General features: G+C 34.6%; 1 protein-coding gene across 5 annotated transcripts; it reads right to left on the bottom strand.

Moving 5' to 3' along the window:
- Positions 1-7,040: 7,040 nt before the first annotated feature.
- On the bottom strand, positions 7,041-18,004 carry LOC111462125. Of its 5 annotated transcripts, none has more exons than XM_023105824.1 (11): positions 17,692-18,004; positions 13,517-13,685; positions 12,250-12,931; positions 12,041-12,125; positions 11,780-11,867; positions 10,940-11,124; positions 10,175-10,307; positions 9,143-9,279; positions 8,868-8,942; positions 7,415-7,534; positions 7,041-7,308 (listed from the first exon to the last, which is right to left on the bottom strand). In XM_023105824.1, exons 2-11 carry the CDS (start codon positions 13,662-13,664, stop codon positions 7,228-7,230), a joined length of 1,734 nt encoding a protein of 577 aa, XP_022961592.1. In that variant the 5' UTR covers positions 13,665-13,685; positions 17,692-18,004; the 3' UTR covers positions 7,041-7,227. The 5 variants fall into 5 exon arrangements, 4 of the variants coding, with proteins under 4 accessions (XP_022961592.1, XP_022961593.1, XP_022961594.1 ...); XM_023105825.1 differs by having other exon boundaries at positions 17,753-18,004; XM_023105826.1 differs by lacking the exon at positions 17,692-18,004 and adding an exon at positions 16,104-16,723.
- Between the last annotated feature and the right edge of the window lie 5,556 nt (positions 18,005-23,560).

The following is a 23,560-nucleotide window of genomic DNA, read 5'->3' as shown; positions in this document are numbered from 1 at the left end:
ATCTTTTCTATGGGCATGGCCAACGGCCGGTTGAGTGGGACTTCTGTACTAGTGGTTGGAACCAATGGGACCTCCTTAGAGAAGGGAGCAATAGGGGGTGTATCGAGCAGCCTACAGTAGGGTCACTTAATGAGTATGTTTCAATACTCGTATTGATTTTAACATTTCTTCCGGTAAAGACAATGACCCAGTGTACCATTGACGACGTCTATTAAGGAGGTCCTAGAACAAAGCCGCAGATAGTTCAAAATTACCTAAACACGTTTTTTAGTTAGTTGCTCCCATATAACACGTCTATCAATTACTTACATGTTTTGCTAAACACGTTAACGTTTTTTTTTTTTCCTCGAGAATTCAGCCCTAGAAAAAGTTGTACTACTCGTGTACACTTCCCCGTCACGTGACAATATTCATTATTTTGATGGAATTAAAAAAATTTGGGATAAAAATTAATAATAAAAAAAAAGTGAGAAATTTAGTCAAAATCTTTAATATTTGACTTTAGGAATTTTAATACATGAATAATTAATTTGCAATAATATAAAAAGGGAAAAATAAAGAAAATAATAATATTAAATTTAATGTTTATTATGACGTCAAAAAGCACCCAGTTCTGCCACCTCCGAATGGGTCACGTGGCATGTTCCCATTCCCGATATCTTTCGAGTTTTTATAATATACATCGTTCCTACTTTAACTTTTTTCCACAACACATTCACAGCCGTCCAAGTTGACACAAATTCAATGTTCATCAACTTCCAAATAAAATATATACTTAATAAACAATATTACATTTTCCGTCTTACGTGGCGCTTACGTGGACTAAGTTTGAGAAATCTTTTGGATCAACTCGAAATTTTAGGTTAGTTCGGTTGGTGACCCGAGTAACCTAAATAAAGCTCACAACTCAACCTAACTCAGGTTGGATTAAGTTGTCGTGTTGTTCTTTTTTTAATTATTTTTAAAAAATCATATTTATCTATAATACATGTTATATTAATAACTAAAATATCATAAAATTTAAATATTAAACATTCACGAGTTATAATGCATTACTAACATCAGTTATAGAGTTGAGTTGTAACTCTATTTTTGTGTTGGTTGAGTTGACCCGACCAAAAAAAATGTCAACCTACTAATTCGAAATTTCAGGTTGGTTGGGTTGGTGACACGAGTAACCTAAATGAAGTTCATAACCCGACCAACTCAACCTAGTTGAGTTAGGTTGAGTTGGGTTGTCGTGTTGTTTTTTTTTTTTTAATTATTTTAAAAAAACATATTTATCCATAATACATGTTACATCAATAACTAAAATATCATAAAATTCAAATATTAAACATTCACGAGTTATAATGCATCACTAACATCGGTTACAGAGTTGAGTTGTAACTCTATTTTCGTGTTGGTTGAGTTGACCCCACCAAAAAAAGTCAACCTACTAACCTACACGAACTTTTCTGTTTTCCAAAAATTCAGCTTAACCCAGAAAAAAAAAATCTAATCCAACCTCACGTTTATATTTTGAGTTAGACAGTTAAGATTGGTCGGGTTCTTAAGTCGTATGAACTCCCCTAATCTCCTAATCATATGTTATTTCAATTAAACTAAAGAAAAATAACCGAATCGTTTATCGAATTTGGGATCTTAATTTAGTATCTAATGATTACGACATTTCTCTTTATTTCTAAGGCAGGATCACGTGAACGGTTTCTAAAAGTGAAGACTATCTCTACCATGTCAACATAAATCCTTTTAACATTCTTTGATCTCGTTCACGTGCTTTCTAGGAAAATTTCTACGAGGTCGTCTAGGATAGAATTTCTTTAAGTCAAACGTGCTTAACTTTAGAGTTCTTATGGTTGAGATATCGAAATGAAAAATAAAATGAAGAATTTTGCAGGGATGAAGAATGAAATAAGAGATATAGAAATGAGGACGGAAAAACTTCTCTATCCCATCTCTGTCCCGTAAATATTTCTATTTATATGGATTTTTAAAATGATCCTCCCGTCATTTTAATTTAGTTCATATTCGAAAAATCTTAAATTTTATACCAAACAATAGGGGTGTACGTCCGAGTTGGATTGGGTTGAGAGATTTTTTTGACCCAACCCAAAAGTTCGGGTTGGTTGTGTTGGTCCGGGTTGTCGGGTTGAATGTACACCCCTACCAAACAAAGAGATCAAACCTACCAAAAATTCGGGTTGGTTAGGATATTTGAAATGATTTTTCCTAAACAACCCGGTCAAAAGAACCTTACCTCATATAATTCTTCCTTTTTTAAAAAAATATTATTCTTTTTTCCTTCCACGTATATTTGTTCTTTATTGCAACCATTCAAGCCCACCACTAGCAGATATTGTTCGTTTTGACTCGTTACATATTGCCTTCAACCTCACGATTTTAAAACGCTGCTACTACGGAGGGGTTTCTACATTTTTATAAGGAGTGCTTCGTTCTACTCTCCAATACACGTGGGATCTCACAATCTACCCATTTTCGAGGTCTAGCGCCCTTGCTAGCACACCACTTGGTCTCTGGCTCTAATACTATTTGTAATAGCTCAAGCCCATCACTAGCAGATATTGTCCGCTTAGCCCCATTATGTACCGTCGTCAGCCTCATGATTTAAAACGTGCCTACTACGGAGAGGTTTTGATACCCTTTTAAAGAGTGCTTCGTTCCACTTTTCAACCGATGTAGGATCTCGCATTTATCTTCTATTAGAAGTGTTCATATGATTCGAGTTCTTGACCAACCTAAGCCATAAAGATTGGGTTAAGTTAGATTTTTATTTTTTCCAGCTTGGGTTGGATTGAATATTCAATATTTGAACTTTATAAGATTTTAGTTATTAATATAACATGTGTTCATATATATATATATTTTTTTTTTAAAACCCGATAACCAAATCCAACTCAATCTGAAAAATCAAGGGTTGGGTTAGGTTTGTAAACTCTATTCGGGTTGCTCATGTCACTAACCTAACCAACTCGAAATTTCAGATTAGTCCAAAAAAATAATTATACCTGTTAGGAACCACAGACGTCCACAGTGGTATTGATATTGTCCACTTTGAGCATTAGCTCTCATGACTTTGCTTTTAGCTTCCCCAAAAATTCTCGTACCAATGGTTAGGGGTGTACATTCAACCCGTCAACCCAACAACCCAACCCAACCCAACCCAACCCAAACTATAAGGGTTGAGTTGGGTTGGATTAGCATTTCAAGTAGGTTTGATTCATTTTTTCTGAACCCGAACTGAATCGATTCGGTTCAGGTACGTGAGCAAAACCTTCGAGTTGACCTGAGCCAAATAAAAATATATAAAATATATTAAGAATCATTTTGTATTAATGGGTTTGCCAGAATATTCATTCTGTATTGCCAATAAAGATGTATTTCTTACTTATAAACGCATGACCGTTCTCTTAATTAGCCAACAATCATGAACAAGGCTACTCAACTCAACCCGTGTACACTCCTATCTCCTATTACATCTATCTTAAAATTTACACGCTCGTAAAACGAGGAATCTCCACATGTTTAAGGGAAGAATAATGAATTATCGCATTTAATTGAAATAATTTATAATATCTTGTTCATAGCTTCACTCACCCAATGATTTTTTGTATCATCCCCTAAATCTTTCATGGGGCCTCTAAAAGTTATGCAACCCCAAAAAAAGAGGGCTTTTCCCAAAGTCTATATTAAAATTGAGAACCTGCCCTAACTCACATGCTAAAGGCTACTTTATGAACAAAAAAAAAAAAAGAAAAAAAGTCCTCAAAAATCTATTATACTATTTTTTTTTTCCTTTATTTTTCTTCAAGTACAACAAATTGGGATACGAAATGTGAGAGTCCTACAGTGGTTGGGGAGGAGAGGAGAACGAAACACCCTTTATAAGGGTGTGAAAATCTTTCCCTAACAGACGTGTTTTACAATCTTGAGAGGAAATCCGAAAGGGAAAGACCAAAGAGGACAATATCTGCTAGTGGTGGGTCTAGGTCGTTACAAATGGTATCAGAGCCAGACACCGGACAATGTGCTAGCGAGGAGGTTGTTTCCTGAAGGGGGTTAGACATGAGGCGGTGTGCCAGTAAGGATGTTGGGTCCCACATCGATTGGAGAAAGGAACAAGTGTCAGCAGGACGCTGGCCCCAAAGGGGATGGATTGTGAGAGTTCCACATTGGTTGAGGAGGAGAACGGAACACCCTTTATAAGGGAGTGGAAACCTTTCCCTAGCAGACGAGTTTTAAAGCCTTGAGGGGAAGCCCAACAGGGAAATCCCAAAGAGGACAATAACTACAAGCAGTGGATCTGGACCGTTACATAAAAACTTGAGCTCTCTACTAATGAACTATTGTAACGACCCGACTTTTTAATCCTAGATTAGCTAGGATCGCTATCAAAAATATGTTTAGTTTTACCATACGAAAGAATGAGACTTTTAAAGTAAACAAGAGTACTTATTGGAGTTCCAATTGGTTGATTCGGCTCGGTTAACTCCATTTGAATCTCATTCCACAGTTTCGAACTCTATCCAACTAATTTGGATCGTTCCAATATTTTAAGCTAAGTTAGATGATTAATTGATGTCATTAGGTGAATTAAGCCCTTTAATGTATTCAAATCTGATGTCGTGGACCCACATAGATTGAATTGGATTATGAGGAGTGGATTCAAGCTAGTACTAGAATAATTAGTGACTCTGGCCTAAGTCAACCATGTAAGTGGTTCTATGCCTACTGTCTTAGTTAGATGACTTGTATGCTATGTGAATGATGTGTACTCTATGTCACAATCTCACTATTGGGAGCGAACAAAGTCGCTAAATATGTTCATTCAAGTCTGTTAAATTTATGATAAGTCTCTAAAAGAAAAACATGAGACCCAAATTAATGATCCTATGAACTCACGTTAGATGATTTATGATTTAATCCATTTGCATGTCTACAAGTTTGTTATCGTTTATGAGATCTCGAATGAACTGCAATGCTGATAATGACCAACTCTAGACTTAGGAATATGACTACATTGAACTTGAACGTTATGTTGTGTTCTTTGGGTTGAACGTATTTAGTATTGCCTAACTAGATGGCTTACGAGCGATGGATTCATTAACCATACCCCTTATTTTGAGATAGAATTGAGGACTATCCAATGAAGGTTATAACATTACGTGATGAATTAACCAACTAAATGCACGGTAAGGACAAAGAAGCTAGATACCACGCTGAACGAGGGGAAACTCAAGCATAAGAAGGAATTAAAATCACGTCTTTCATATTCCCTACGTAAGGACTTATGGACTCGTCCCAATCGAGAAGGGGGCACGTTGTGCTTTCTCGAGACTTGAGTCACCTTTTTATCCTTGTTGATGCCTTGTAGGGCCTATCAAGGATAGCTAGACAACCTTAGCAGGGAATCTACCTTGATTAGTAGGGATCTATGCATGCATCAAGGGTTGACCAAGATTGATCCAAATAGGGTAGAGCTCGAGATTAAATCATTCAGCAAATTCACTTAAAATTTAAAGTAGCAATCATTGAAATAACATAATTTAAAATAGGGAAAACATCATTGTCTTTACTTGTATTATCCTAACCTAAAGACTCCAACTTATATGCAAAAATTCAACTACTTCGTACTATTCTAATCGGAGCTCATTATTGGAGTCAAAAAAATCAATCACGTATAATCATGATTCAAAATGAGGCCTATCTTTTTGTGGTTCTTCCTTACGTCCAACTTTCTGTTCTGAATAAGATTGGATGCATGGTACTTCTCTACACACAATTCACACACACGTGTGCAAATACCCACTAAGCGGGTTCGTACATGTACCTCTAGACTTGACTACGAGCTATCACAAACTCATGCTACCGAAAACTAAACCAAAAGAAAGGAGCACATATATACTTCTAGAAACCATTTTTCAAACAAAACTTCAAAGGTAAAAATGGAAACATTTATTCAAGTTTAATATAACATTATAAAACTTATCAAGTTTTAGTTGTGGTGATAAAAATCAACTATTTTTCCTAAAAATAACCTCCACATTGGTTGGGGAGGAGAACAAATCACCATTTATAAGGGTGTAGAAACCTTCCCCTAGTAGACGCGTTTTAAAGCCTTGAGGGAAAGTCCAAAAGGGAAAGTCCAAAGAGGACAATATCTGCTAGCGGTGGATCTGGGTCGATACTCAAGGTAAATAAAACAAGGATTCACCTTAATTGATGATACACTTGTTCAACATAAATTCACTGTCAAACTAAATAAGTAATTATATAAATTATTTTTAAAAATCCTCTTGCCTGGCAAACCTAGAGACGCTGCATTCTTGTCTTTTCCATTCTGGTTGAGTTATCTGATCTAAGATCGTGTGTTCTAGTTCAACTACAGGCTTGATCCTTAATTTAATAATTTAGAACTCCCGTTGCCTCTGTAAACTGCCTGTTGGGTACGCTAAGGTTGGGAGTATGATGTGAAGGCCGATGGGAACTAAGGATATCATGCATGTGAGAACCCACGTCGATTGGAAAGGAGAATGAAACATCATTTCTAAGAGTGTGGAAACCTCTCCCTAGAATATGCATTTTAAAACCTTGAGAGAAAGCCCAAAGAGGACAATATCTGCTAGCAGTAAATTTGGACTATTACAAATGGTATCAGAGCTAGACACCAGGTGATGTGCTAGCGAGGAGGCAGAGTCCCGAAGGACGGTGGACAAGAGGCAGTGTGCCAACAGGGAAGCTGAGCCCTGAAAGGGTGGATACGAGGCGGTGTCCCAGCAAGGACACTGGTCCCCAAAGGAAAGTGGATTAGGGGGTCCCACATAGATTAGAGAAGGGAACAAGTGCCAGCGAGGACACTGGACCCCCAAGGGGGGGTTGGATTGTGAGATCCCGCATTGGTTGGGGAGGAGAATGGAACATCCTTTATAAAGGTTTGAAAACTTCTCCCTAGCAGACGCTTTCAAAACCTTGAGAGAAAGTCCAAAAAGGACAAATATCTGCTAGCGGTGAGGTTGGGGTTGGGTAACGATAATATTTAAACAGAATTTCCAGCATCATCCATAGTAGCAAGACCATTTTTAATAATGAACAGACGTACTATAACAACAGAAACACATGGAAGATCAACAGATAATTCTGATTTAAATATGTTAAATATGTACATAAGGGCAGAAGTGTACCATAAAGATCCTAAGATGATTAACATCACATGTTGGTTGCAACTTTTGGTTCCATGTTGCTTCTGTTTTTTTTCCTCGGTTTCGGGGGGTTATCCATGTGGGAGACCTAAAAATTAATCCAAAGTTTAGAAAGAACAAGAGTCGTTTTGGATCAGGATTCAAAATATTCATATTTTGGCAGCTGATAACAAATCTATGAACAGAAGACTTACAATAAAGGATTTCCACTCGAGTCGTTTTTGCGCCTCGGCTGTCGTAGATGGCTGTGACTGATCTCCAACGTGTCGGAAGATATGGACGAGCACAACAGCATCAAGAGCTGCATATTCTAGCTGCTCAAAATTCAACAACACTTACTTTAGTTTGATCTCTTTAGAAGAGAAATTAAAGGAAAAAAAATTAAAATCTACAAGGAAACACAGAGAAAAACCAGTTTGACAGACATCTTCTAATTTTAACCTCTTCTACAAAATTCATGAATATGGAAAAAGAAGAAAAGAAAAGAAACATTTTCCTCGGTTATTACTTCTTAATCCAGAACTTGAAAAAACGTCCATAAATATCCATTCAACCGTGACAGCTTTACTAACAACGTCCAATTATTTTAAATGAAATGCACATTGTGGATTCAAATTTGCTTAACCCCATTTTCACCTTTTGTCGACAATAATAACACAATAGCTAACATTAGAAAATGGAATAATCGGGAATCTCGAGTAACTGGCCAAGCCGCAGTGGTTATTTGAGTAGTGTGATTTTCGTTTCAGTTGGTGTTTAGAAAAGTGTATATTTTGCGTAATGTGTATTGTTTGGGTTTGTGTGTTTCCGAGGGGTGCTGAAATGAGCTTATTACCCTACTGGGTATCATTTTGTGTGGAGTACTTTTTTTTGGAGATGTTGAGTGGTCGTGAAATGGGCTTAGTACCCTATTGGGGCACATTTTGTTGGTGGTACTTTTTGCTGAAATGAGCTTATTACCCTACTGGGTATCATTTTGTGTGGAGTACTTCAACTCGCATCGAATGGTCATATATACACGTAAACAATATTCCATAAAATTCTGTTGTTCTTCTCACTTACCCATCAATCATGTAACAGCTCAAACCTATTGTTAGCAGATATTGTCCTTTTTAGGCTTTCCTTTTCGAGCTTCCCCTCAAGATTTTTAAAACATATCTATTAGGGAGAGGTTTCCACACTCTTATAAACAATGTTCCGTTCTCCTCCCTAACCGATGTAGGATCTCACAATCCAAGCCCAAAGAAGACATTATCTACTAGCGGTGGGCTTGGGTTGTTACAAATGGTATCAGAGCCAAACACCAGACGATGTGCCTGCAAAGAGGCTGAGCCTTGAAGGGGGTTAGACACGAGGCAGTGTGCCAGCAAGGACGCTAGCCTTGAAGGGGGTGGATTGGGGGGTCCCACATTGATTGCAGAAGGAAATGAGTGCCAGCGAGGACGCTAGCCCCAAAGGGGGGTGGATTTTGAGATCTCACCTCGGTTGGGGAGGAAAAAAAAACATTTTTTTTTATAAGAGTGTGAAAACCTCTCTCTAGTAGACGCGTTTTAAAAACCTTGAAGGAAAGTCCAAAAAGGATAATATCTACTATTAGTGGTGCTTGGCGAAACAAATATGAGATGTCAGGAAAGAAAAGAAATTGACCTGATTCACTGTCAAGGGCCGCTGCTCCCAGTCACTATTTCTTCTCGTCTTGTTCAATCCAGCTCCCAATACTTTCTAAAACAATTACCACATGAGAGAAAACATACAGTAATTTCAAAAGATTTTTATTATTTTCTTTTACGGAAAAAATCTAAAAAAACAAATAAAGCTATGCTTGATAAAGGAGTTGTAACCGTATAGGTTATAGTAAACAAATTAGGTACCATATCAAATTCAAGGAAGAAGAGACTTCCGTATAACTGTAGTTATGTTACCTTCGCAAGCCCAGATAGACCTCCAGTGTGGTCCTTAAATACATTTTGAATGTCCAGTAACATATCATAATGTTTGAAACACTCTAATGATCCATATGAATGGGACAGTTGCTTTATGTCGCATTGAAAATTGTAACCTACAAAAGCAAGAAAGCATTTAGTCAAAATTAGCCATCCGAGAAAAAAGGGGAGTTGGTACATGAAAATAGAGATGCAGTGGTTAACACAGGCACTTTTTAAGACATCAAGGATGTTAGGAATCACGACTCTTCCCAATGGTATGATATTGTCCACTTTGAGCATAAGCTCTCATGGCTTTGCTTTGGGCTTCCTCAAAATGCCTCATACCAATGGAGATAGTATTCCTCACTTATAAACCCATGATCTTCCACTAAATTAACCAACGTGGGACTCACTCCCAATAATACTCAACAATCCTCCTCTCGAACAAAGTACACTATAAGCCTCCCCTAAGGCTTATGGAGCTCTCGAATAGCCTCCCCTTAATTGAGGCTCGACTCCTTTCTCTGGAGCCCTCGAACAAAGTACACCCTTTGTTTGACACTTTAATCACTTTTGACTACACCTTCAAGGCTCACAATTCTTTGTTCGATATTTGAGGATTCTATTGACATGGTTAAGTTTAGGGCATGCCTCTGATATCATGTTAGGAATCACGACTCTCCACAATGGTATGATATTGTCCACTTTGAGCATAAGCTCTCATGGCTTTGCTTTGAGCTTCCCCAAAAGGCCTCATACCAATGGAGATAGTATTCCTCCCTTATAAACCCATGATCTTCCACTAAATTAACCAATGTGGGACTCACTCCCAATAATCCTCAACAAAGGAGTGTATTCTATCATGAACATACAGACTATGAGGCATGTTTGGAATAATTAACTTCATATTCACATTAAAAGAATCAAATAATTTAAGAACACATCCAATCGATATATTCACATTAAAAGAATCAAATAGTTTAAGGCTTCAAGTGATTTCAGGAAGTTGAACATTGACATATCACTAACCAAGCTTCAAAATACTAGAAGACTGCAAGATGCGAGTCAGGCAATTGTCTAGAATGTCGGGGACATCATTATATAACTTGATCAAGTCAAAGATGAAAGCCTTTTCCTCGGAAGCAATTTGCATAATAGATACCTGAACATAAATGTGATGAAACAAAAGGGAAACGTTCACACACACAAAAATAATAATCAAGAGAGGTATATGCATAAAGTCGGTTCTCTCAAAAACTAAAACGATATAAATATTTTAAGGAAGTCAATAGCTGTAGTTTGAATGTCAGCAACTACGACCAACAAATTACTCTGCATTCTGCAGATTAAAGAGTACCAACAAAAATCCTCAATCCAAACACCTTTTCTTTTCTTTTCTTTTCTTTCTTTCTTTATTTATTTATTTATTATTGTTATTATTATTATTATTATTATTATTTTGGTAAGAAGAAATAGTCCCAAGCCAAGAAAGTTATAAAAAAACTCACTTAGATGGTAAGATTTGAAAGGGCGTAGATTTTATACCATGAAAGGGCTACAAAAATAACATGATCCATAAAAGTTTTCTTTGTCCTTAAAAAGCCTATTATTCCTTTCATTCCAAAGGAGAAAAATAACTGGCGCACTGCTTCACTGTTCTTATAAGATTCTTAAAGGAAAAAAAAAAAGAAAGAAGAGAGATACAACAACCAGTACTGCAGATACAGGGTATGAGAAAGTGATTGGAGAAGAAATGTAATTGCAGAGAGTAGAAAGAATTTTATCAATGATTACTTTGTTCGGTTTCCTGCCCTTTATATAGTTAGGTTTCCACTCACAATCAATACCAATAACTTTACATTCCTCAATATGGCATACTGCATTATGTAAAGCATCAGCTTTATCGACCCACAATATATCTCCAGTAATTAGTTGATTAAGATTCAGATAATGGTTCTGTCCATAAGCTCCCTCGCGTTCTACAGAAAACCAATAGGAACGTTAGAATAACCAATATGAATCAGAACAGGTAAATTTTGGTGCAATATATATAAAATTTAACTAAAATGATTCAAAGCTCCATATGGGTAATGCCGAAGAGCAGTTAACCCAGATAATGTACAGGAACAGTCTTAAATGTGGAAACCATCCAAGGTTACCCAATGATAATTTACAGTTTAATGGATGGTTACTCAAATATTTCACAAGATTAGTCAAGCCGCAAAAAGATAACGTTGCAGGAATTTAGATGGTTGAGATGAATGCTATTAGAAAAGAAATGATAATATTATTAAGATGTTTAAGGTACATTTGTAATTAGAGAGGGAAATTGTTCTTGTGATTCGTTATAAATAGAGTGCATGAGAAAGGATAAGGGCATGCATTGATTTAGCTCTGTAGTTAAGCCTACAATATATTGAATATGAGATATTGATTTTGACAAAGCTGGAGAAAACGTTATAAATAGAGTGCATGAGAAATGAGAAAGCTAAGCCTACAAGATAGCTCTGTAGTTTCCCACTTCAGGCTAATAATCGAATATGAGATATTGATTTTGACAAAGCTGGAGAAAACGGCCAGACATACACAATGAAACATCTAAGAGGTCAAGAGAATACGGTAAATATGGTATACCTTTGATATTCAAAAAACCTGTAAGGGAGTACCTATTGCAAAGTTCATCAACCTTTTCAAAATAACCAGCCTCCAACGCCAAGTAAACCTTAAAACACATAAAGCTTAGGTAAGAATACGAAGACATTAAGCTTTAAGAACCATTTGTTATAAACCCAAAACTCACATTCAACAGTTAAAACATTTTCCTCATAACAAAGTATACATATATATTCCTTACAAATGTTCCAAAGATGAGTAACGAATCCAAGGGCTACCCACCAGATATTCTAGAAATTGTCTATTGCTCTTTGTTTTTGCCTCAGCAACATCCCAGCATCCTTTTTCAGCTAAATTCTTCAAGGAGCTAGGGTAGAATTATAAGTATTCATATACAATTTTCAGCCAATGGAGACATAGGCCAATACCAAAAGCACAAGAAATTTGAGTTCAAAGAAAAAAAAAACGCAGCATATGGATCATCAAAGTACCTCTCTTTACACTTCTGATAGACATCAGGGAATTCCGTCTGAAGACCATTTGTCTTTACAATGCCATATGCACTTTTTACCTTGTTTCTATTCATCAACTCTTGGACAAGCAGACATAACATTGGTCTTCCCATGAATGTCGCCCATTTCTCAGCAGCTTTGAATTCATTGTTCTGCAACATGCTATAGAGAAGAGACTGCCCAGATTGGCGAATGGAGAAATGCTCCAATACATCAACTGCTGTCGTGTAAGACTGAGTTTCTACTAACTGAGAAACATATTGCTCGACGAAGTCTTTAGCTGAGCTAGAGCAACACCCATTTCTTGCCTTCGAGTCAAACCGAACTTTCTCGATGTTGGTCAATTGAATGTCAAATACCTGTAAAATCTTCACAGCTATCCTCTCATCATGCTTAATGAATCCTCCAACAATATCCACAAATAGCTGAGCAGCTAGGTTCTTTGCCTTGTCAAGGTCTGTTAGGGTTGTCACTACTTTCAAAAAACGTTGAAAAGCTGATGTAATCAAGTGACTGAATCCTTCACTATATAGCCCAAAAATAGGCAAGACATATAGGCAATGTATAACAAATGTAGCTGGTCCAGGTTGGGGACCATTATGAAGAACAAGATGAACTTGTTGCTGAAGAGATCGAAACTTCTTAGTTGCTTTCAATGTGCCTACATTTGCACTCGGTGACATTAAAAATGAAGAATATACATAAATAGAATGAGATAAACCAAAATGCCTCCTAAACAGATATGACATAAAAATGCAAACTTGATGAGCTGTATACATTGAAACATCTAACTTTGTGATTGGCAAAGGTTCAATATAAGAAACGGAATATCGGGTGAAATAGTTACACAAAACAATTTAAAAGCAGGAAAGTAAGTATTGGCCACCATTACTTCAAAGTGAACCTCGATATTATCACCACTAACTTGAATACTTGTTGAGCACAAAGAAGAAAGCTATTTTTAGACAGTGAAGAGCAAGGTTAGACATATTATATTTTCACATATGAACCAGTTGGAGAACTTTTCTTCCTATTTTTTACATCCATCAAATCTTGTTTCCTCTAGTATAAAAAACCACATGTGAATAAAAACAGCCAAAGCAAAACAAAAATTTTCATTTCATGTATGCACTGATAAAAATGTTCAAATAATATACACAAACACACACATGCCCAAATAAAAAGTACAGAAAAACAACATAACTTCTACATCCATGATACATCATAAGAAACAGAGGAGACATACCACGAATATAGCATTCCTTTAGGAGGTATAAGAATACAACAGGGGATATATAAGATAGATCAGAAAGAGAATGCACAGCAATTTTCCACGCAAAATGAGTTTGATCTATAGGGTCACGTGGTTCAGCAACATTTTGATCGAGCCCCATGCCAATGAGAAAATAATGGTCCTAAACAATTAAAAAAAAAAAAAAAAAAACTTGAATATAGGATAAAGATGACAATGATTAAATAATAATAATAATAATAATATATGCACTGGCTCCACTAAAACAACACTACTCTTGATCAAAGGCAACATAAATGATTTGTGCAATTTAAAGAGCCGATGTTAAAATGCTACAACATAATCTCGGGAAACTATAGCCAACATTGTCACTTCAATATTTTTAAAAACAAAAAGAGAGTTAGAGAAATAAAAGTCCTAGACGGTTCAGACTAAAATTATTTAAAATTGAAAATTTTTAGCAAGGCCTATGATAAAGGGACTTTTAAGCAAAAATCATGAGCGAAATTTGGAAATCAAATAGGAACGATGATTCATGATACAGATAGTCTCAGTTCTTGTCTTCTAGAAATATCAAAACCGTGAGACTGGTAAGAAAATGGATCTACTTATTTTACTAATCGAGCAATGGAACCATAAACCATTGCATATAGGATTCAATTTTTGGATTGGTATTAGTTCACAATTATCAGGAATTATGCCTAGAGTAACCCTACTATACCAACAACTATCTAACTCATATAGAAAAATTACAAATATGCCAAAATAAGTTAATAGCATATCTTGTCAAGCATCCAACTGGACTATCATCGATAATGAAATAGCTAATTATACTCAATACATTCTCCTTGGTTATAAATCTAACTGCAACAACATAAAAGCACTTCCTCTTTCCCTAATTTCTTCATGAACCTACTAGATATATGTCACATATAAAGCTCCAACATCCAACTAACCGGGAAGAAGATTACTTCTTGTTTGCTGATACAAAGCAAAGTTGCAGCAATAAAAACAGGAAAAGCACATAGCAGCTTCAAAAAAACTCAAGAACAGAAAAGTAATTGAAGGGGTATTCAAATATATCTTCTAAACATTGATCTTAAAATCACTTTGCAAATTGTCTGGTTTCATTTAATTTAAAAAAAGATCTCCCAGTATTTTGTTTCGTTGTACTTCTAGTATGAAATAATTTTAAAACATAAGATATTTAAATCAAGATATACGAAAAAAGCAATTGATAACTATGTGCAAACAATTAACTCAGAAGGCAGCCATATGAACACACGTGAAAGTAACAAAATACCATCTCTTATCTCAACTCTTATTTCTTCTTTTGCTACTGTCTTCAAGGTGAAAGATTGCAGCGAAAGGCATGGAAATTAAGGCAGTGTGTGCCTCAGCATCTTCTAAGACAATCAACTTCAAATAGGTGCTTGCCTCTTATTGACAGGAATGCTATTAGGAATGTTAGTAATTGGCTAAGGAGTTTGCTAGAAGCTTTTCTGTTATAAATAGAGTGGTTCAGAAGAGTGGAGGGTAGGCATTTGGTAAGTGAATTAGGGCTTGAGTGGTATCTCAAGAAGGGAGAGTACAAATACCTCAAATGACTTGATTTACCTTCTAAGTTCTTTATCTTTTATATTGCATTACATTTTGGTTCTATTGGATTGTATCACCCACCATTTTATTTCCATTTTGTACATTTCATGAGATAGTGACCACAGCCATGTTAACTCATAGCATGTAAACGAAAAACCTTTATTGTATGGGCTTCAAACACAACCAATAAGGAAGATAAATGAAAGAAGAAACCGTCATCTAGAGACCAAAAAATAATTGTCCCCACCATTTCTTATAAAGGGGAGATCATATCTTAAGACATTTGATTATTACTACTATTATTATTATTTAATAAGAGAGAGATTCATCCAAAGCGCCGAAGCCAAACCAAACAACCTAGGGGACAAAGGAATGAGGCATCCCTTTTCCCAACAGAAGAGTTACAAAAAGACTTTCCAATCTAAAATGATGAGGTCTGTGAAGTAATTACAAAGAAGCCTATGCTGAACACTCCAAGTATAGACAGTATGTTGTACGAAATCACAAAAGAAAGAAAAACTAGACTTCTTATCTGATAAAATTCTAGAGTCCCTTCCCTTTCCAAAGGAGCCAAGGAATTATATGATTATCCTCAAGCCAAAACTCCCAAATAATCACAACTATTTCAATCTATAATTTCTTAATTTTGCCTTGGAGGCCAAAGATACTTCCTATAACCATAAAATCCCCCTTCATGTGGATGATTGTACCAAGTAAAGTTGAAAGCCTCACAATATCACAAATATTCATCAAAAGGATGCAGTGCAGCACCAGATCGTCCACTATAATAAAACAGTAGAAAGGGTAGCTGGGATGAGGGTAAGTCTTCCCCTTCCTCCATTTTCTATGTTTTTCCCTTACTTTTCTCCAGCATGTGATTCCAGAAATCAGTGAGTGAGGGTTGCCTCCAAGGGGAAGCACTAGGTAGTTGACAGACCATTTAAAGTAAGAATATGATAGAGCTCGGATTATATGTACTTACTAATTTGGCAAAGCCAAGAGAGTTTTAAGAACTCCCTCCTCTTCAAAATGCTCAACAAGAGCTACAAAAAGCAAAATGCCAAAACATGAAGATACCAGCTTCCCTCCTCACTGACCCATAAAAGGGCTTTTCTCCAAACTAACAGAACCCCTATGGGCCCACACAATCCCCCGCACTCACACCTACGGATAACAACTCTCATTCTTCACAAATTACATCATTTTGGCCATCCTATTTCTCTCATATTTCTCCGAGTGTAGACCTTAGTAATTTGGGGTCTATCAGAACAAGAAAGGATGTAAGCAAAAGATATTACTTCTTCCCATATAACATCAACACTTGGCAATATGGAGAAATGAATTTCTCAATGTTTGTTAAGTCGCCCAAGCAAAATATGTATCTTCAGCAAGTTGCAAATGTGTAATCTCTCCTCTATTAGCCAAAAGCCTTCATGAAGCAAGTAGCTAGAGATATTGGAAAGATGGAGAAATGCGAAAGGGGAATGGAGCCCTCTTGCCGTCCATAACAAATAGTTAAACCAAACCAACTTCTAAAGTCCCTCTAAAGATCTTGTTGTTCCTCCACAGCCAAATTCACGAAGTAGCCAAAATACAAGCTTGCTACAGAATTCTTTCCTAAGTAACATTTAATCTCTTTTTCTGCTTCCATTGATTATAAGCACTCGTGAATGTACAGTGGCATCAGAGTTCAGATCTTGATAAGTTTCAACATTTCCTTATTTGTTTTTATAATTTTCTACCTTTTCATCTTCTGCATCTATTTTTATGAACCCAATAGTTTTAATAAATAATCCGTTTAATGATTACATCCTAAAAGAAGAACATTATTTTAAAAAAGAGCTTTATCCTTAGAAAATTTGTTTAAAAACTATAATCGTCAGCCTATACAAAGCCTTAGTCCAATAGGGCTTTGCTCTGACTATGCCTCTTGCCTTCAGGAACCTTCTACACTTGTCTGTTATGTGCCCCTAAAACCTGTTGTCTCTCTTAATTTTTCCTTTTTAAGAATTACTGTCAAACAAGCAATCAAGATGAAATTTTTTATACAAAAAAGATATCGATAATTTAAATTTTTAAGACCTAACTCTATTTTTATACATAAATCCTAAACAGCCTACAAGCATAAATAGAGTTCCAGATGAGTTTTCTATTCACAGAAGAACAGTGAACTTTTATTTATATTTTTCTTTATCAATCACTTTAACTATAAGATCTATTCCCTACTTTTACCCCTCAAGTCAAATCAAAAGACCCCAGTTGACTTCACAGACAGAAATATATATGAAAAAGAACCAAACTATTTACACTAAAAAAAGCTAAAATGTAATAAGCTGACAAGAAACGACATTCTAAGAATAACACAACACACCATACATACTCATGGTCAATACTCAGAAATAAGCAAAGAACAGAAGAGAAATTGCAATATAGAGAACAAAATTAGTTTTCAAGATCAGTCGTTAAAGAGAAATATGTAAGAGCTCCCAAAAAATTGAACAAAATCCGAAGCAAACAGAAGCAATCCCGAAACATTCAAGCGAGGTCAACAATAACAGTCGAAAATCAACCTTAAACGATCATATTGCCATAGTTTCCGAAATGCGGTGGGAAGAAAAATGAGTAGACCACCTCAAACTCGAAGAACTTCGAATTTCGTCCCGGATTTTCCTTCTCCTCGTCAAATTTCTCAGCGAAAAAACTCGAAGAAGCAAATCAACAGAACGAGGAAAGAATTTATCAAGCAAGAACGAATCCAATCCGTGTTGTTGTGAGGAAGAAAAATTCTTCTAACGAGTTCGTACGCTGCGACTGCATCAAGAACACGGATGCAAATTTATAATATATTTATACATCTCTATCGATGTTCATCAAATTTAGAGATGGAAGAAGAGAAACGGATTATTAAAAGTTATTAAAAAATTAATAGGATTATGAATTTGATCAAATCCACGTTTCACCCTCGTTATTGGGCCGACCGGCCCGACATGAAATAAAGGCCCAGCCCAAACTCTTTGGGTCGGGTTTGAGTCTTGAACCGACCCATTAGATTAGCTAATTACATGGTTAAGAGTGTTAATAAATAGGGGTTATACAGGGGCCTGCATCATCATCGTTGGCACACTGCCCCCATGTCTAGCTCTAATACCATTTATAACAATTCAAGCTCACTGCGAACAGATGTTGTCTGTTTGGCCCATTACGTATCATCGTCAGCCTCACAGTTTTAAAACGCGTCTGCTATGGAGAAGTTCCCACACCCATCTAAGGAATTTTTGTTCCCCTCTCCAGCCGATGTGGTTCTCACAATCCCACCCTCTTAGAGGCTTACGTCATCACTAGCACACCGCCCCGTGTGTAGCTCTGATACCATTTATAACAACCCAAGCTCACTGCTAATAGATATTGTCTGTTTTGGCCCATTACGTATCATCGTCAGCCTCACAGTTTTCAAACGTGTTTGCTATGGAGAAGTTTTTGCACCCTTATAACAAATTTTCGTTCCTCTCTCCAACCGGTGTGGGATCTTACAATACACCCCCTTAGAAGCCTATGTCATCGCTGGCACACCGCCTGCTGTCTAGCTCTGATACCATTTATAACAACCCAAACCCACTACTAACAGATATTGTCTGTTTTGGCCCATTACATATCGTCGTCAGTCTCATAGGTTTAAAACGCGTCTACTATGGAGAAGTTCTTACACCCTTATAACGAATTTTCATCGCCCTCTCTAAACGGTGTGGGATCTCACAATCCATCCCCTTAGGAGCCTACGTCATCGCTGGCACACCACCCAATGTCTAGCTCTAATACCATTTATAACAACTCAAGCCCACTGCTAACAGATATTGTTTGTTTTGGTCCATTACGTATCATTATCAGCCTCATAGTTTTAAAACGCGTATGCTATGGAGAAGTTCTCACACCCATCTAAGGATTTTTCGTTCTCCTCTCCAACCAGTGTGGATCTCACAATCTACCCCCTTAGAGGCCTACGTCATCGCTGACACACCGCCCAAGTCTAGCTCTGATACCATTTATAGCAACCCAAGCCCACTGCTAACAAATATTGTCTGTTTTGGCTCATTACGTATCGTCATCAACCTCACAGTTTTGAAACGCGTCTACTATGGAGAAGCTTTCACACCCTTATAACGAATTTTCGTTACCCTCTCCAACCGTGTGTGAGATCTCACAATCCACCCCTTTAGAGCCCTACGTCATCGTTGCACACCTCCCGGTGTCTAGCTTTGATACCATTTATAACAACCCAAGCTCACTGCTAACAAATATTGTCTGTTTTTGCCCATTATGTATCGTCATCAACCTCATAATTCAAAAACGTGATACTAGAGAGAAATTTCCACACCCTTATTAAGAACGTTCCGTTCCGTTCTTCAATCGATGCGAAATCTCACCTAACCTAACTCAACCTTATAGTTCGAGATTGAATAATCCGAATCGGCCATTGAGTCGTATGAAACACCTCTAACCATAAAGAGAATCAAATATTAATACCTCCACATATTAGAATATAAATGAGGTTCAAAAGCATGGTCAAATCAAACATAAATTTTATATAATTATTTCCTTTTCAAATCCTTAAATATAATAATAATCAAAACATTATTTAATATCTATTTTATATAATTATTTCCTTTTCATTTCCTTAAATTTAATATCTATTTTAAAATAATCAATACAAGGTGTGCCCATGGTTTGATGGTATTGATCCATCTCTTTCAAAAAGGCATAAAATAAAAATTATTTTATTTTATTTATTTATTATAATTATAATAATAATAAAAAAATAGCAAGTTTTCATTTTTAAGATATCTTTTAAATAAAATTTAAATGTTTTTAAATTTTTTAAAAATTTTAAAAACCTCTTAAATTTTTTTTTACTCATAAATTTTCAAAAATAACATTAAAAAGTTCAATACTTTCCATTAATAGGAACGAAAATAACTTTTTTTTAATTTCTTTTTTTTTATATAAGATTTAAGGATATTAATAGTATGACACAATATCTACCACTAAATAATGTGAATAGATCTAAAAATATTATTACCGAAAGAAACAAAATGAAAAATAAAATTGGGATCGAACATTCAATTTTCAATATTTTTAAATATGATACAAACTACCAACTAATATGTACCAGTAATAAAAATATAAAAATAAAATAAAATATACTACTAATCAAATATCTGAGGTGTATGTTAGGTTATAGAGACTGCCGCTTATTTATAGCTGAGTCAACCTGATATAAACCACGACCAAGGAATTTCCATACCTCAAGGTCTAATTACAAGGACGAGAGCCAAGAAGCTACAACAAACTTTATACAGTTATATTCAAGCTATGGTGAGCTCATCAAAGAAAATTCTAGAAGACGCTAGAGACTTACCTTATCTGTTGTGCAAAGTTGAAGTTCAAGAAAGAGATGAATTAAATGCACTTTAAGTTGCATTTAATGAACTCCGCTGAATTTATCAAATAGTCCAAGGATGACTAATAAGCACATTTTATTATTTGCATTATTTAATTATAGTTTAACCATTTGTTTGTCATATTTAAACTAGTTTTAAATATAGGAGTTAAGGTTATATTGTAACCCACATTACTATATTCCACCATTAACTAGCCATTTAAATATGGAGGTTATGGGTATTTCTCATTTACTAGCACATTTAATTTGGGAGTTATGTATGACATAGGTTAAGGTTGTAAAGGCTATATAAAGCCATGTATGTTGTATTTGTAAGACAGACTTGGAAAATATAGTAAAACAAGCATTTGTGCTCTTTTTTAGCCAATGGCTAAGTTTCTTTGCAATTGTATGTAGTTTAGGTTGCATGTAGAATCATTCAAGCTCGACATGATCAATCTTGCTTGTGGAGTAATTCGAATCTCAATCAAGTGTTCTTGCATTGAGATATTTGATCAACAAGAATCATTCAAGCTAGACATGATCGATCTTGCTTGTGGAGTGATTCGAATCTCAAACAATGTTCTTGTCTTGAGATATTCGATCAACAAGGTAATCCGAATCTTACTCCCCTTGTAGTGATTCCTTATCTTATACATAGTAAAAGTATATTTAGTAACATATATAAAGTAAATTGTTAAATAGCTATATCGGGTAAAACTATGTATGGTAAATAATTATATATGGTAGATAGTTATATTTTAAATATAGTAAACTAAACCATATATATATATACCTCGGGCAGAGCTTTCTGTATTCTCTCTCATTATAAATACTTGAAGTCATCGATATAAATCCTTTAGCAAGAGTTCTCGTTGCATTTTCTCTCTTTGTGTTCATCGAGTGGGTTGTTGTGCGATCGTAACAGTATATTCTATAATTGATATATTCTCTGAATATTAACTAATTATGAATATCAGAACTAACTTTGGAGTTTTTTTAAAATTTTTAAAAAATAAAAAAAAATTAATAAAACTTTTTAAAATTAAAAATATGGTATTAATTGTTTACGTTCAAATTTTTTTAAAAATAAATTAAAATATTTTTATTAATTAAAAAAAAACGACCACTCAATTGGAGGAGAAGTGAAGAATTTTCCATATACGAGGAAATTGTCGAGGAGTTGTTGTAAAGGGCATTGTGGACTTTTCACTTACTTATTTATTATTATTATTATTATTTGGAAAAGTAGAAAATGACACCTTAATCATTATTTATTTTAATTTTAGTCAAAGACGCATGAAATTCAACTAATTTGGCTACGTATTCTTTTATTTTTTTTAAATTAATTTCAACCTTAATTAATCCAAAATGTTTAATTACTCTTTTAACCCCTTTCAACTTTATTTACTCATTAAACTTTAAAAACATATAATAAATTTATAATAAACCATAAATCTTAAAAATTAGATAAAATTAATAATTCAATCGGGAGTCCTACCTTATTAAATTAAACGAAAAATCACGAGTATATAAAGTAAGAAATATTATTACTTTATTATTATAAAAAATACTAATATAATTAATAAAATAATTTAAATACATGTATGAGATTAGGGGTATACATGGTCCGGGTTGGGTCGGGTTAGATGATTTTTTTGACCCAACCCAAAAGTTTGGGTTAGTTGAATTGGTAACCCAACCCAACCCGACTCTCTATTTTCGGGTTGGGTCCGGGTGGGTTATCAATTTTTTTTAGAAGTTTTATTTATCCACAATTTAATTATTCGGATACATAAAATATATTAAAAATCACATACAAACACAAATCAATCTATAATTATTGACAAAAAAAGAAAAAAAAAAAAAGAACAAGCGAAAATTGTAACATATTAACATAGTTCAACATTATCATAAAACTAAAAACAACTAAATACCGACATTTCTTGAGAATTAGTTAAAGTAACAAAAATAATACTTATTTATACGTGACCAGAGTTTTAAACTATTAAAAAAATAAAAATATATTTAAGTTGTGATATGTAATGTTACCCAAATAAATAATAAATACATGTTTTAAAATTATATATATATATATATATATATATATATATATATATATATATATATATATATATATATATATATATATAAATAATTTATGAACATTGTATATTGCATACTTAAATGTAGTCATAATTAATAAACTTTTGTATTAGGAAATAAACATTATATTTAAAAATAGTATAAAATTTGTGAATAGTTATTAAAAAATAGTATTAATGAATTGCAAATTAAAAAAAAAAATTGTATTTGCTTGACGTCGAACCTGACCGCGTGAGTCTTAATACATTTAATATATTTTTATTTAGCTCAGGTCAACCCGAAGGTTTTGCCCATAAACCTGAAACCGACTCCATTCGGGTTCAGAAAAATAGACCCAACCCAACCCTTATAGTTCGGGTTGGGTTGGTCTGAGTCATCGGGTTGTCGGGTTGAATGTACACCCCTATATGAGATCATCGTCTCGAACATCTTGAAAATGATGGATTCTTTATTTTATTATTATTATTTGAAAATTGTTTGGTGAACGAACTTTATTTTGTGATCCGTTTAAGCAACCTTTTCTTTTTTTTTTTAAAGAAAACCATCACCATTTTTCAAAATTAAAGAGTTAAAGTTTATATATATATATATATATATATATATATATATATATATATATATATATATATATATATTTATAATTGATGGGGATTGATTTTCTAGAGACTTTCTTTTTTAATAATTTTATTATTTAATATTGATAAATTATAAATATATGCAAATCCAATCTTAAAATTGAATTTATTTATTTAATCTAAAATAAAATAATATTTAATCCAACTTAAATAGTTTTTTAAATTTAAATATAGGGTTCATTTTGATAAAATTTAACTTAAAATATATATAATATTAATGTTTCTTTATTAAATATTTCATAATCGTACACACGTTCTGTAACG

This window comes from Cucurbita moschata, unplaced genomic scaffold, assembly GCF_002738365.1.
Source record: "Cucurbita moschata cultivar Rifu unplaced genomic scaffold, Cmos_1.0 Cmo_Scf00026, whole genome shotgun sequence".
NCBI lineage: Eukaryota > Viridiplantae > Streptophyta > Magnoliopsida > Cucurbitales > Cucurbitaceae > Cucurbita > Cucurbita moschata.
This window is presented reverse-complemented; position numbering and strand designations above follow the sequence as displayed.

Excerpts from the sequence above, each read along its gene's own strand:
- LOC111462125 (XM_023105824.1), bottom strand. The coding sequence starts at position 13,664 with ATGGGGCTCGATCAAAATGTTGCTGAACCACGTGACCCTATAGATCAA. Across the intron at positions 12,932-13,516 it reads AAAGGAATGCTATATTCGTG|GCACATTGAAAGCAACTAAG; the intron begins GTATGTCTCCTC and ends GTGCAAATGTAG. Across the intron at positions 7,535-8,867 it reads GGCCCTTGACAGTGAATCAG|CTAGAATATGCAGCTCTTGA; the intron begins GTCAATTTCTTT and ends AATTTTGAGCAG.